This window comes from Strongylocentrotus purpuratus, unplaced genomic scaffold, assembly GCF_000002235.5.
Source record: "Strongylocentrotus purpuratus isolate Spur 01 unplaced genomic scaffold, Spur_5.0 spur5_scaffold_9, whole genome shotgun sequence".
Classification (NCBI taxonomy): domain Eukaryota; kingdom Metazoa; phylum Echinodermata; class Echinoidea; order Camarodonta; family Strongylocentrotidae; genus Strongylocentrotus; species Strongylocentrotus purpuratus.
This window is the reverse complement of record NW_022145615.1, coordinates 16,238,085-16,253,288: the sequence shown is the minus strand read 5'-3', so window position 1 is coordinate 16,253,288 and position 15,204 is coordinate 16,238,085. Positions and strand designations below refer to the sequence as shown.

General features: G+C 38.4%; 1 protein-coding gene across 2 annotated transcripts; it reads left to right on the top strand.

Moving 5' to 3' along the window:
* Positions 1 to 838: 838 nt before the first annotated feature.
* LOC100890222 (F-box/LRR-repeat protein 6) lies at positions 839 to 14,950 on the top strand. 2 transcript variants are annotated; one of them, XM_030976859.1, is made up of 11 exons: positions 839 to 1,062; positions 4,377 to 4,588; positions 4,869 to 5,183; positions 5,752 to 5,944; positions 6,429 to 6,560; positions 6,756 to 6,878; positions 7,117 to 7,281; positions 8,828 to 9,019; positions 9,937 to 10,026; positions 10,401 to 10,546; positions 14,611 to 14,950. In XM_030976859.1, the coding sequence occupies exons 2-11, from the start codon at positions 4,557 to 4,559 to the stop codon at positions 14,762 to 14,764; spliced, it is 1,542 nt and encodes a 513-aa protein (XP_030832719.1). In that variant the 5' UTR covers positions 839 to 1,062; positions 4,377 to 4,556; the 3' UTR covers positions 14,765 to 14,950. The 2 variants fall into 2 exon arrangements, with proteins under 2 accessions (XP_030832719.1, XP_030832720.1); XM_030976860.1 differs by lacking the exon at positions 839 to 1,062 and adding an exon at positions 1,413 to 1,688.
* The last annotated feature ends 254 nt before the right edge of the window (positions 14,951 to 15,204 follow it).

Sequence of the window (15,204 nt, the reverse complement as noted above, 5' to 3'; positions counted from 1 at the left end):
TCTCAGCTTTACATTGGTGTAGGCCATTATTTAATTAATTGTTATCAATTTGTTTTGTTTAAACATCAAAATATTTTTCTTTTACTCGATCTTGTGGCCGTTACCGTCAGCGCATATTTTTTTTTACACAACTGTTTAGCCATTTTCGCGAAAAAATTCCAAGAAGTGCTCTGGTGAAAGAGTTTAGTCGTCAGCGCACTTATTGTGCAAGCACGTATACGTACACCCATGCAGGGAAGGGAAAATGATAGAAAGGGGAAAACAAGGATGGTGGAGAGGATATGGAGAAGGAAAAACGAGGCAATACATAAGGAAAGAAAATAAGTCAAAGGAAGAACATAGAAATACATAATTGAAGAGCTATAAGAGGATCATAGATCTAGATCGACTAAGCTAGAAAAACAGGGACATATAAAGAAGGAGAATTAAAGGAAATCTATCAGATTATGACGAAGGAGAAAAGGATAGATTGAAAGAGAAACAAAAGAAATACATAAAACAAAAGAGAAGAGGTTAGAATGAAGGAGAACAAAAGAACAACAGAACGAAGGAGAACTGCTGGGGGATAGATTGCCTGTGGAAAAACAAAGAAATATATAACGAAGGAAAAAAAGGATAGATTGGAGAAAAAAGAAAGAAATACGTGACAAAAGAGAAGAGGATAGATTGAAGGAGAACACAGAAATAAATAATGAAAGAGAAGAACGGATAGATTTAACCCGAAACAAATAACGAGTATGTCATTATTATATGTGCAGCTCCAGCAATCCAACACTGCTAAGGGTAATGCTAGACGCTGTCTCTAGTCGTTTGCACATTTGACTGAAGTGGTTAAACAGTTGTGTAAAAAAAATATGCGCTTACCGTCAGCCGTGGTGCGTAATTTTTTTTCCTTTTCGGATGTACGATTTGGAGACACTGTAGTTCGAATATTTGGTCGCTAGCCTCCTCCTTATGAGCGCGTGTTAAAGATAAACAACTTTAGTAGACTCTACTGGTAATGCGATTGAATTGTGAAGGAAAATGTGTGGAAAGGATCAGAAACAGTTGATCATGTAGCATGTAAGTATTGGTGTGCACTGCAAGGTTCTGGAGTCATCAAAATCATAATAAATTTGACCGAGTCTTGGTAAAGTAACAAGCACTCACATAGAAAGCTATATATGGGACAACACACATGGTGTCGGGGCTAGTACTACCTTGATTTCCTTGTCTTTCTATGCTCATTACTCAGCCAGTATACATTTTCTTCCAAAATTGTTTGGCACATGTCATTTATTTGTAATCATGAACATTCAGTGTAAGTTTCGTTTGATTCTGTGAGATTTTTTTTTTTTTTTTTTACCATTAGAGGTCTAGATTGTTAGATCTAGACCCTCTACTGCCTACTGGCACTGGAGTTTAGACCCTATCTGATTGTGCATGTAATCATCAAGGCCTAGAATCTAGACCTTGACCTATTTCAGCATTTGCCCGATACCAGATGACTAGCTCGTTGACTATGTTCACGAAGAACCTTATTAAAGGCCCACTTAGCTACTTGCTTCCTATATATAGAAAACAATGCCTAATCGGTGACCATTGGTCCCCCATCGATCAGAGCTGAATTAATCAGCCACCTCCCAGAATCTTCCTAGCCAAGGCAAAATAGGACAGACGGCCTTCAGTTTACACCAAGAAAGTGGCAGGTAGCCTAATCATGACTTTTATAATTTGTACCTTGTACCTTATTTTCGTCTCTTCCGAAAGGTCCGCTAGGAACTATAACTGAAAGTAGATCTAGTCTATAACTTGGCGTGACGAGAGTAGAAATTTGTGTATTTCATTTGCCTTTGGTTTACTTTTTGTGAAGACTTAAAACCAAATTTTCTGTCTCTTTCGTTCGTTAGCCTCTTATTGGGGTAGGGTCGGCTCTCTCTTTAGAGACGGAAACCGTCTATACACATTCCCTTGATAACGCCACGGCCATTTCAGGTCGTATTGTTATGCCCCCAAAATCCCCCAAAATGTCATTTTACCTCGTGCATATCCAATTGTAAATTAGGCCTAGGCTATAATACATCGGTTCCACTTACTAACTTGACTGAAATAATCCGTTTAATGGTACCTTTTAAGGAAATTATGGGTCAAAATCGACATCCATGTTGAAAATCTTGCAAGCTGTGTTAAACTTTCGCTGCGCATGGAGTCATCTAAATCAATCTCATCCCTTCTAGTCTACGCCAAAGGCAAAATGATTATGAAGGAAAAACTGTGCGCCATCTACACGTTCGTAATGGCCTTATCACAGTTTTTCCTTCATTAAAGTTTAACACAGCTTGCAAGATTTTCAACATGGATGTCGATTTTGACCCATAATTTCCTTAAAAGGTACCATTAAACGGATTATTTCAGTCAAGTTAGTAAGTGGAACCGATGTATTATAGCCTAGGCCTAATTTACAATTGGATATGCACGAGGTAAAATGACATTTTGGGGGATTTTGGGGGCATAACAATACGACCTGAAATGGCCATGGCGTTATCAAGGGAATGTGTATAGACGGTTTCCGTCACTAAAGAGAGAGCCGACCCTACCCCAATAAGAGGCTAACGAACGAAAGAGATGGAAAATTTGGTCTAGTGAAGACTGTGCTGGATTTGATGTCCACGTTTGGTTGAGGTAGCTTGTAGCTAGGTCATTCCAGAGTTTTACAACTTCAGGGAAGAAGGATTCTGTGAATGGTGTTGATGAGCACTGAAAGACGGTCAACTGTTTATCATGTGTCAGTCTACTCCTTGATCCTTTCCTCTGGAGATAATCTTCTAGTGGGATATCTAGTTCGAGTTCTGCATTATAATCATTTTGTGGAGTGTAGTTGGCCTTTGGATTCGTTCGTTCGTTCGTGTCTCCTTAGATCAAGATTACTGTAATCTTGATCTTCGGAGTAGTTGCTACAACCGGCCGTGTCAGACACGTTGCCCCGGGGTGCGAGATAGGACTCTTGTAGCGTGCCCCCATTTAAAACAATTATACAGTTACAGTTAACAATACATTTAATTAATAGTATGAAACTATTAAAATTACTCTCACGTTACGGGAAAAAATATTGCATATACATATATTATGAATCAATTGATTTGGTCGATCCAGTTAGATGGCACAAACACGGCACTACTGGACAGAGATCCTAATAATTACAGAGCTTGGTCTTGTTGCTTTGGATTAGGCGTCTTCTCTCTACTTGAACCTTGAACCTTGAAGAATTACTCTCTTTAAAGCGTGAACGCTGTCCTGGAGAGGGCTGTGCTGTGTTGCGTGCTGTTGGTGATGTGCTGTTGGTGAAGTGATGGTGGTTGTTCTCCGTGCACTATATACAATGTGCAGGGTGCAGTGTGCAGGTGGTGCAGGTGTGTCTCTCGTTAAAACATCTTCAGGGGCAGGGGCGGCGCCATAGTCTGTATGATGGGTAGTGCCGCTCCCCTAAAGCCAAGAATTGTATTTGCAGTGACAGCGTTGCTTGGGAGAGTGTTCCAGACCCGGACTGCTCTGAGAAACATGCTGTACATGTAGCAGTTAACTCTGCAAAATGGTTGGGTGAATCTGAAGTTGTGGCTTTGATGTTGTGCTTGTTGCGGTCTGGTGATGCCTGTGATAAGTCGGATGTCAGGAGGCAAGGAGATCTGGACAAGTTTGTGGTGTACATGTACTTTGAAGAGCATTTCGCGTTGATTGAGCAAGCGGCGGTGTTGTAGCGTGTCCCAGCCAAGAGATGACAGCATGGTGGTAACACTAGATTCTCTGCTATAGTCCTGGAGGACGAATCTGGCAGCTTGTCTCTGTATGCTGTCTATGAGTTTGATCTCCTTCTGGGTGTGTGGATTCCATGCACTTGAAGCATATTTCAACTGGGGTCGTACAAGCTGCTTGTATGCAATTTCCTTGACTTTCTGCTCACATTTCCCAAGGGCTCGACGTACAACACCAAGAATTCTTGCAGCTTTCGCTTGGATCTTCTGTGCATGGGTGTTCCAGCTCAGATTGTTTGCCACTGTGACTCCGAGGTATTTATAGGAAGTAGCTTTGGGAACTGCTTTCCCATTGATGTTGAAGTCAAATGTCAAGGGATGCCGCTTCAAAGAGATGCACATGTGGGCACATTTCTTCACATTGAATGACATATCCCAAAGGTCTGCCCATTTCTTCTTTTATGTTTTCTATTTCTTGAATTTTATGTGTATTATTCATAGTAGTTAAATCCTTTTATTCTAGAACTTCAAGTCGTTTCTGCAGATCAATTTTGATTTTACAAGTTTCTAATGATTTGAGTGTAGATTAAGCCAAATTTTAAAGCAATCAGAATGCTTTGAGCTATGTTTCTCCATTTCCTTTAACAGTCGATAGGTTTCTAAAGAAAATCTTCACAAGATGCCAAAGCGGACTCCGAAGGGTATCTTTGGTCTTCCAAGTAGAAACATGCTCTTCTCCTTCACACCTCGTGTGGGTGATGAATGGCCTGATGAGCAGGACGATGATGGTGATGACTCGGACTACGAGCCTGGACGAGATCTCAACCTATGGTAGAAGACATACCCAGAAGCTCTGATAGGTAATTATTCTCATATCTTCCAAACTTTACTGCAGTGCGTAATCTTTGTTGTATGAAGTAGCATTTACCAAGGAAGAAGAAGAAGAAGAAAAGCATCTTCTTAAATGACATTCTTGTTTTATTTTTCATCATTGGAAACTTGGTTGAAAAAAAATCTTTTTTTTTTTTAGATCCTCATAGCTGTCAGGCATGATTTATTCTGTCTTTAGGTCCATGTCCATTTCCATTTCTTGTGTGTAATAAAGTTATTTTATACTCTCTTCTTTCTTGATGATGGCAGTGACGTGTCAGAAGAAGGGACATCCTTAGGAAAACGTAAGAGGAAATCAAAGACACCTAAGATCAACGAGAGAGAGAAGCCCAAGAAATCAAAATCACACATGAAAAAGAAAAAGAAAGCATCTGAAAGGACATCTGAAGGGAGAGCAAGTGTTGAAAAGACTGTGAAGAGAAGAACAATTGTTGAATCCGGTAGGGATATTACTGCAGTGGGTGAAGGGGATGATCTATGGGGCCAGAGACTGCCTGTGATTGTGTTAGAGAGGGTTATATTCTTTGCTGTATGTGAGACGGGTGTCGTTCCACTTCTCTGCAGGTAGGTGTAGGTACTTTAAGGGTTCTAGCCATTACATTATACACTAGATGCTCATACCAAGAATTTCCTCAGAAGCAAAATACAAAGGCGAAAACCTACCAGACGGTAAATTTTACCTCATAATTAAGGGACTAATAAAGTAATCACAGGAAATATATGTCAATACATACTTTAAAGAAGAGATGCATGATATTGCATTTGATTTTTACCTACTAAATTATTAAAATACCTACTGTATTATATTATTAAAAAGTTGTAATGTGGCCAGTATGGCACATCAATATTTCTAAAAATACTATTCCAGTCCCCTAAAAAGACCTCTAAATGGGCACAGGGAGATCAGCTCACTTGCTCTGCTGTAGAATTCATGCTGCCAGCACCAGTACAGAGGTGTACTTCACTTGCCTTGTTAATTATTAAATCACGGCAAACTATGTCGAAGTAGTGTGATTTTTCATATATTTAGGGCCCTTTCTTTGTCAAAACACAAAGCTCATTTCATTAATCACTTCCAAATCTTACTTACATAGGAATATTGACAATATAACCTTGACCCTTTTCCTCTTAGAGTTTCCAAAGTGTGTCGTTTGTGGAGAGAAGCAGCCAAGGCATCCTGCTTGTGGCATCATGTTGCCCTTGACAACGGACGGGTGAAAGCAACCGATGCAACCCTAGAATGGTTAACTGCAAACCGAATCCCACCACAGCTCAAAACAATCAACCTCAATTCATGGACCAAACTAACTGACAGGAGTTTTGTGGTAAAACATTTCTCTTATAGTTCAGACTGACCTACATATTCTTTTAAAATTGCCATTTAAATTTGTGCGTAACTAGACAGTTGAGAAAGATTTTTTTAAAAATATTGATTCTAGTAGCATACATTATTGTAAAATGTGAAAAGTTGTATTTCTATTCATGGCTCAACTGTACTTTTTTCTTTTAGTACCAGTTAAATTAATACAGATTCACCTTTTAACATTCTTTTTTTCCAAAGTTATTTTTGAACGCAGCATGCTTGAAGATTGCTTGTCATATCTAAAAAAAACTGGTGGGACTATGGAGCTCAAAATTGAGATTTCAGCTTTATAAGCCACAATTACGACATACAGTATACCAAATTTGGCCAATTTGAGGGGAAAATGTTTATCTCATTTGGCGGCCTACATACATGTATTAACATATAGGTGAATCATGTAGCTGTCATTTCTTCATAAGCTTCAAACTTTGACCCTTTCTATTCAGGCTCTGGTTGAAGCGTGTTCAAACATCCAGAATATCAGCGTTCAAAAGTGTGCCAAACTGACCAACCGCTCAATATATGCCATCAAAGATCACTGTCCGAATCTCAAAGAACTTGATCTGGGTTTCAGTGGGGTAAGTTTTGCCATATAACATATGAGTACATTACAGATGATGATCAATTATGTTAGTGAATTTTAACAGAGTTTTGTAAAAGATACCAAAAGGAATTAATACAAGTTTTGACTAAAATCTAAATGTTATCAAGCCACCTATTGTTTAACTAATTATCAAACTTATTTGATGAATATTGCATTTTTATTTTTTCAGAGTTCCTTGGCTTCTTCCCCCAGTGTAAGGGATTTATTAAAGGAGAGAGGAGGGACATTAGAGGGGCTTCAATTAGCTGGATGTTCTATCATAAGTTCAGCTCATCTTATGAGCTCTATCAAGGTAAGTCTACAAAGCATTTTTATATGGAATTTTCAGTGCTGTAAACTCCAATCCTGCCCAAATTAAACAGGTTTTCGGTTTGTTTTGATTTTAAGTTTTCTTTTCTAGTTTAAAATAAAGATATAGATACATTATTTTGATATCCTTAAACTAAAAGTGTTCCTTAGTAGAGGGAAATGGTAGAAGCATGTTTTTAGCAATTTTTGGTATTTGGCATCTCTTTTTCTTCCCCTTCTAGTCGTTCTGTCACAATCTTCGTCTGCTAGATCTGTCAAATTGTCATGTGACCATTGACTGTTTGATGCTGCCAATAGAAGAGATGCAGAAAGGATGTCCTCTCTTAGAGATCTTAAGATTAGCAGGGATTAGGGTTCAACCTGCTAATGCATCAGCTAAAGCACAGGTATATATATGTCTTGTTCATGAACTCAATAACTTCATTATATTGTCTGTTTGGAGCCAGTAAGGTTTTCACTGGTGTTGTTATCTTGAATTTCAATCCCATCTCGGACCGTCATGTAATATTTGTACTTTTTATAAAATGGGATCCCGGATCGTCCAGATTCCCAAAATTGAAAATACGGATATCTGTTTAAGGCCTACCTCCCCAATAAATATCCCTAGCCTTCAAATTGTCAAAGCCGGCACGCCTAGGGGTAACTAGTTCACAAAGTCTTTATTGCTGTTTAAACTTATACCAAAATTACTTTGTAAAAGACAGTAATTGTCCTAAAAATCCCTAAAATATCTGACCTGGCTTTTATGTCATGAAAGAATAAAGGTCAACAGCTTAAAAAGCGGAGAAACCCGATTATGCTATTTTTATTGCTCTAGAAATGCATCTACCAAATACAATATTACAAGTCTTCTAAAAAGAAGTAAATAAGTATCTACAAAATCAGTCAACTGTAAAGAGCTTGTAAAATTGTAGACATATTTTTAGGTATGAGCAGAAGCAAAGGTTCATTAATGGAATTATACTGGTATTTTAGAAAGAGGTCAATAAGTATGATAATAATTATATATCCATTTATATAGTGCAGCTACTATATGAATATATGCTAAGGTATTTATCACCCTGGCTGTGGCTGAGCTGCCTTGATAAGGTGCTAAAGCATTCAAGGAAATGCCTCCTTCACAGGGGCAATTGTAGATGAATGTCTTGCCAAAGGACATTAGTATCGCTGCGGGACTCGAATATGAACCCTAGTCCGCTGAAGTATCTATGACACCTCTACGTATTAAAAATCAATCAATTGTAAACAAATTGTAAGATTGTAGAGGTACAGTGTATATTACTAAATACAAAGTAGACGTGTCATAGTCGAGTGGTTTAAGCACTTGACTTGTCGTGGTTCGATTCCCGACATGGCAATAATGTCCTTTGGCAAGGCATTAATCTTCATTTGCAACACTCGACCCAGGTGAGGTATGTGGGTACCTGGCAGGAATTAATTCCTTGAAATGCTAGAGCGCTGTAGTGGCAGCTAGGCTAAAGCCGGGATAATAATAAGTGCGCCTCGGAATAGAATTTTTAGATAGACGGGGCTATAGAAATGCCTATTATTATTATTATTATTACAAATAGAAATAATACATGATAATCAGTCAATGTCATGCAATATTACAAGTCTTTTAGAAAGCATCAGTGCCTGCCCTATTTTTCAAGAAGATGTACTAGTCTATAACATGAAGCAACTTATAATGTCAGTTAATCACCTAAAGTGAATTTTTGTTTACAAATGAATCAAGATAATGATCTATATGCTACCTTTTACCTAATCTTCACATTCCCAAGAACATTCAGATCTGAAAATGCCTCTTTCATGAAATGAACAGAAGCTTTCTGTATTTTAATAATGATCCCAAACAGAACAAATGATGAAGTTTAATGTTTATGGTAGTTCCTTTTCATTGAATATTATTAAATGCTTTTTTTTTTTACTCAGAGGGAAGCAGAAGGATTCAGTAAACTCAAAGAGCTGAGTTTAGCAGTAGCCGATAATGTTGCCTGGCAGGTAGTATTACCTACTAACCTAGGCATCAGTGATGATTTCCTACGCAGAGTTCTCAGGAATTCACCATATCTCAAGCTACTTGACCTCAGAGGATGTACTTTGATTAAAGTGGAAACATTACAGGTACACATCTAAACGGATTTTACTGCACTTCAAGATAAAGACCAGTTACATGTATGATCATACGATTGCATTGTGAAAGAAACGTTGTGGAATGGATCAGAAAAGGTTGATCATCTAGCATATAAGTACCTTATTGGTACTGCAAGGTTCTGGAATCATCAAAATGATAAGAAATTTAGCCCAGTCTTTGTAAAGTTAAAAGCACTGTACACAGAAAGATGTATATGGGACCATGCACACATGCGCGACACGTGCATTTATCTCTCACAGTCCAATAGATAAACTAATTTACCAAATACATCAATTAGTAGGCGGTTTCCTGGCAAAAATTTTACCATCATGTATTAGTCAAAACATATTCTTTCACATGATTGGTAATAAAGAGCTTCCATTTCATTTTTTGAAATTGGGGCGTAACCAATACTGGTCTTTACCTTTAAATGTTAATTACAGGCATTATTCACTATCTAGGGTAATATAATATAATGCATTGGAAGTGTGTCGCGGTGGTTGTAAGTTTCGTTTCAATGAATTCCTTTTTTGCCTGAAATTCCTTATCTTTGGCCATCATGGTACCTTTTTTTGGTTGCACAAGGTTGGCAGCTCAGATGTAGCACCTCCATGACTTTGTGATTGTTCTAAGATGCACAAACTCTTACTTCTCCATGTTTAAAATATCTGTGGATATTTGGGGTCATTTGAACCATGTGCTACTTATAAACTGGTCCAACCCCCCTCCCCCCCCCCCCCCAAAAAAAGGGGGGGGGGGCCTGGTCAAATGTTTATAGCATAAAGGTCCAAATGTTAGTAGGTCAGTGGTTTTAATTTTTTTTTTTTTGGGGGGGGGGGAGGGGCTGGATGCATTACTTGGGAATTTCTTCTCATTATTATATATTTTTTATTTTTTTATTTCACAGGACCTGAATGTTGAAAACCTTGAGCAGTTGTACATATCTCGCTGTTCCTTCACAAGATCTCAAGGATTTGATGGCATGATCTCCTCTAAGGTATGCTTCTTTTTATATTGTTTATGCTTCTAGACAAATAAAAGATTATATGACATATTTTACAGTCAATTTATAACACTGACTTGTTTTCAAACATTACTTCTAAATACTACACTGTACATAACTCTAGGCCTAATCCAAAACTAATCTATTCCCAATCGCAACCAAGACCTTATCTTAAATTTTTGACAAAGCATCTTGTCAGGTCTCCAAATAGTAATTATAGCTTTGGTGAGATGTTAAATAGTTCAAGTTTGGAGAAAGTAACCTGGAAGTGTATTACTGCATTAATATTTAAATTAACTTTGAAAGAGTACATTGATTTAATCATTCAAATAATTTTATTTCCCCTGTCTTTTTGGTCTGTTTTATAGTGGAGTCACAGTCTAATTGAGCTGGACATATCTTGGAACAACTATTTCGAATCTTGCCGTGATGAATTCATGAAGTCTTTATCCTCAGCTCATCATCTTAGAACCCTAGACCTTAGTGGAACCAGTGTAACAGTCAATGGTGTCAGGTAAACACCACTTAATCTATTATCTCAATATTGCAAGGCCTAATTACCCTAGGAGATAGGGGGCTTTAATCCAAGATATCCCGGTAGGATGTGAACGTTCATGTGGTTGGACGAGCAAGTGTGCACTTGTAAAATGGCCACTGGATGGTATGCTCCCCAGGGAGTGGAAAATGTGCATACATTGTGTGCGGGTAAGCCTGAATCCGATGACCGGGGTAATAATATATCTGTAAAGTGCTTAGGCACATCGTCGAATTGATGTATTGAGCGCTATATAAACACAGAATATTATTATTATTATTATTAATCAAAAATTTTGGCGGGGGAGGATTGAAAAGCTTATCCGGGGTAAAATTTTGTACTGATTAAAAATGATTGATGCCATTCACAACATGTTGGTCAGCCTCAGGGGTAATTTTTCCAATGGTTATTATTAGTAAAAGAGATCTGATAGGCCTGAAAAAAATGTGCCCTGGTGCTAGAAAAATTAGTAGTCCAATTAACCACCATCAACAACAATGTCAATTTCGTCACTTTTTGACCCGAATTGACCATTTACGCAATTTCTGTAATTAACAAGAAATTTCACTGAGCAGGGAGGAATTTTATTGGTTTAAATCGAGCAGACTTTATAATTGGAATGATGGGAGAGATTGATCCTAGGTAATTTTTTTTACGGATTCCAAGAATATTATAGTATTAATGACTGCTTTGAGAGAAATAGTTGTTTTTATACGCTCTCGGGAAGGTTACAATTGTGCTATTGCCCGAGGCGTGCCGAGGGCAATAGCACAATTGTAACCTTCCCGAGAGCGTATAAAAACAACTATTTCCGAATATCGAAGCAGTCATTAATACTTTTATATACCGAAGAGTCAACGTACCAATCAACTGGTAGAACAGGTAGAACTCCGTAACTCAGCTGGTAGAACAGGAAGAACTCCGTAGAAAATAACTCAACTGGTAGAACTCCGTAGAAAATAACTCTATTTGTTAAAAATGTTTACAGTACAGTTGTTAAAATGATATGTGGGGGCTTGCACCTGCTGACTAGAAACATGGGCATGGCTACTTGTAGTCATGTTGCATGTGCGTGGGAAGTTCTCTGGGTTATTTGTGATCTCATTGAAAACGTCATTTAGTTCCCGCAGTTCCTGGCTTTCACTACGCTGACCACCAGTAGATGTTGATGACGATGGTACTGATTTCGGATCAACAGCTGCCGCGATACCATGACCTATGTTTGATGACGATGGTACTGATTTCGGATCAACGGCTGCCGCGATAGCATGACTCGTGTTTTCTTTTGCTGTACTGCTGGTCATAGCATAGTGTTTGAGACTGGTCTCCGCCTTGTGTCAGGAGACACTCATGATTTCTCTGTCTCTGAACCCAGCATTTTGTAGGGTACTGATGCTGGTTGCCCTTAGGCAATGGTTGGTGTAAGCCTTGGTACCTGCATGAGATGAAATTGTTTTCATTTTGTCTCCGATGCTGTTTTTCCCTAGGGGTGCATTACAGTACCATTGATCGGAAGAAGATGGATTGGATTTCAACTCACGCTTGGCCTGTGCATTTGCCGGTCTCTGCCAAAACTCTTACATTGTGGATTCAATTTATAGCGTAAGAAGGAGGCAACAGGACATCGTGGACCATTAGTTGGAATCATGACACCACCTTGGCTTTTCTGTAGTTTATCTGCACGGTTGTTTTTTGTGAGTGTATCTTTCAGAGTTATTGAGCATTTTCCCCCTTCATCACAAATGTCAAAGCTGTCAAGTGTCATTTCACGCAAATTCTCTCTACCTCTATTACAAAAATACAACATGACGTTCATAAATACCTTGTCTTGTAGACCTACAGGATCATCCAAATCAAGCGAACCTTGGATTTTGTCCATGTCTTCTGCTGAGATAGCTGGTTTGTGAGTTACAACACCCTTTCCTTCCTGTTTAAGCATTGCTGAAAAACACTTACAAACTCTCGTCGAGTTGGAAAAATCTTCATGCTTGATGATATCTATCTTGTTACAATTGAGGAAATGACGCTGAAGTCCGAATCTAATAGCTAACATTGACTTCTTCATGTAATAACTTCCGTTCTTCCGTCTAGCACCAGCGTAAAACTTTTGCAGTACATTGTCCAGCTCCGAATTTGAAAGTTTGTTTACGCTATCGAGGTCTGTGTTGATAACTTGCAGGAAGTCTTTGAATATTTTCATGGAGAATTTAACAGAATTTTTTGTGTTCTTGCTGTCAGCAGAATCAATCAAGTCTCGCATTTGATCTTAATCAAGAAGCTGAAATCTTGGGAGCGTTTCTTTAGCCATTTTGGCCTAGTACAGTCGGTCGTCTACGCTGTCCGCTACTAGGGAGTCGGGCTAACTCGCCCCACGGGACATCTCGCCCCAGCGAGATATCCCGACATGATTTATCGATCGAGAGATACCAGTAGTCTGCTAATTTACGGCCAGGACAAAAGAATGTGAACATACATCAGCCATCTCGTCTAAAATGTATAATGAGCACAAACATATACACATTGGTATCTCTTGATCGATGAATCGTGTCGGGACATCTCGCCCCAGTCTTTGAGGTTGGGGCGAGATGTCCCGTGGGGCGAGTTAGCCCGGATTCGCTGCTAGTTGTATTACAAAATTGGTAAAATATAGCGACCAATTCTTCGCACACGTACGGTATCCGCAATCGCTCAAACCATTTTCTAACATGTAAACCTATGGGTATTTCACCAAGACTGAACTATTTTCCCAGTAACCATGGTTACTGGGATTTTAGAACTATTACATGGGTTTGGAATTTGATCGGGGATTTTACAGGAATAGTTAAAGTTTATGAATGCGATTTCGACCAATCAGATGGCTGGATTTCTTAAGTGAGGTATATAAGAGGTCATATCGACCTCAATCTTTACCTTTAGGTCACTTACATGTAAATAGTTATTGGGGATTCAAAATCGAGGGTAAATGCACTCAGAACTATTAATGGATATATTGGTTTGTCACCAAATTTTTATGTTGAAATATGCACTGATTCCAGAAAAATCCATTCTGTGAATTTATTTACACCATTTTGACCACTCTTGCCATTTTGGAGTCACAATACAAACAATTTGAAAGAGGGATTTACATATCTCAGATATTTTGACAAAGACTATGCATCCTTAGGAAATAAAAGACATGCCTGGTGGACATTGGTAACTGTTTAGATCCCTTACATAAAACCCACCCTTGAATATGCTTCCATCATTTAGCAATTAGCACACTTCAATTACCTGCAATATGAGACCAATAAATTAGAATTCGTTCAAAAACGGGTACTCAAAATAATTGTAGGATATGTGCATTATACAAGCCCTTGCCACGACTAATCTTCCTACCCTCTCTTCTCAAAGAGATCCACTTTTGTTAAGTTTTGGACAAAATTTCTTGAAAATCAGATCATCACAAGCACCTAATCCCCCTTTGTAAGTCTGTTCTTAAGCACAAGACCATTGCGTATTTAAACATGGCTGGTTTTCCGACAACTAAATGCTACGTTTAGTATCTCATTCTCACTCTCTCCCTCTCCTCAGGTACCTCCCCCTGTAACTTTATATCTCTTTATCTCTTTGATATCATGTGTGTAGGCCTACTGATGCAGTGTATTTTCTTTGTATTTTTCATTTCTTTTGTACATTATTTTATATATTGTATTATTCTAGTTGTAAACTGGTCCATTCAGCATGTGCTGCCGGTCATTTCTTGAAACTTCTTATATACAAATAGATAATTCAATGAATAAATAAATAAACCCCCAATAATGACAAAACCCACCTATCCCTGGATTCTCACTTCAATGATGAGAGTGTGTGGCTATGTCAGCTACATCAATGTCATTTGGCTGACCATTATTTTATATTTGCCACTTTAGACCCAGGTGTAGTAAGTAGGTACCTAGCTGTTTTTATTTTTGAAATACACTGTGCACAGCCTAGGCAATAGGCAACAAAATCAAAGTACTATGGAAAAGATTTTATAATATATTGTGTCTTATTATCTTCATTAGATCCATCCTAAAGGGCTGCACAGCTCTGGTGTCATTGAAGCTTACATCGTGTCGAAGTCTGCCTAGAGGATGCAAGCGCTGCTATGAAGGAAAAAGCCTCAGGAAATTACTCAAAGAACTTCAGAATGTCAATGATGCAGATGGAGATGATTAGAATGATTTCTGTAATAGTGTGGTAGACTTCTCAGGGAGACAAAGTGTTTATATAGAAGTCACGTTCATGTATCTTGTGACAATGATGTAAGCATCAACAAATTATGCCAGGAACTTCAGAAAGCTCCTGAAAGCAGGCTTACCTGCTGCTAGAGAGTAGAGACACATGTAGGGGATTAAAGGTAAAGACCAGTTATGGTCATGCGATTGCATTGTGAAAGAAACGTTGTGAAATCAATCAGAAAAGGTTGATCATCTAGCATCTAGCATCTGCAAGGTTCTGGAATCATCAAAATGATAAGAAATTTGGCCCATTCTTCGTAAAGTTACAAGCACTATACACAGAAAGATGTATATGGGACTACCCTATATCTCTCACAGACCATGAGAGAAACAAATTTACCAAATATATGAATTAGTAGGTGGTTTCCCGGCAAATTT

Excerpts from the sequence above, each read along its gene's own strand:
- LOC100890222 (XM_030976859.1), top strand. The coding sequence starts at position 4,557 with ATGGTAGAAGACATACCCAGAAGCTCTGATAG. Across the intron at positions 4,589-4,868 it reads ATACCCAGAAGCTCTGATAG|TGACGTGTCAGAAGAAGGGA; the intron begins GTAATTATTCTC and ends TGATGATGGCAG. Across the intron at positions 5,945-6,428 it reads TAACTGACAGGAGTTTTGTG|GCTCTGGTTGAAGCGTGTTC; the intron begins GTAAAACATTTC and ends CTTTCTATTCAG.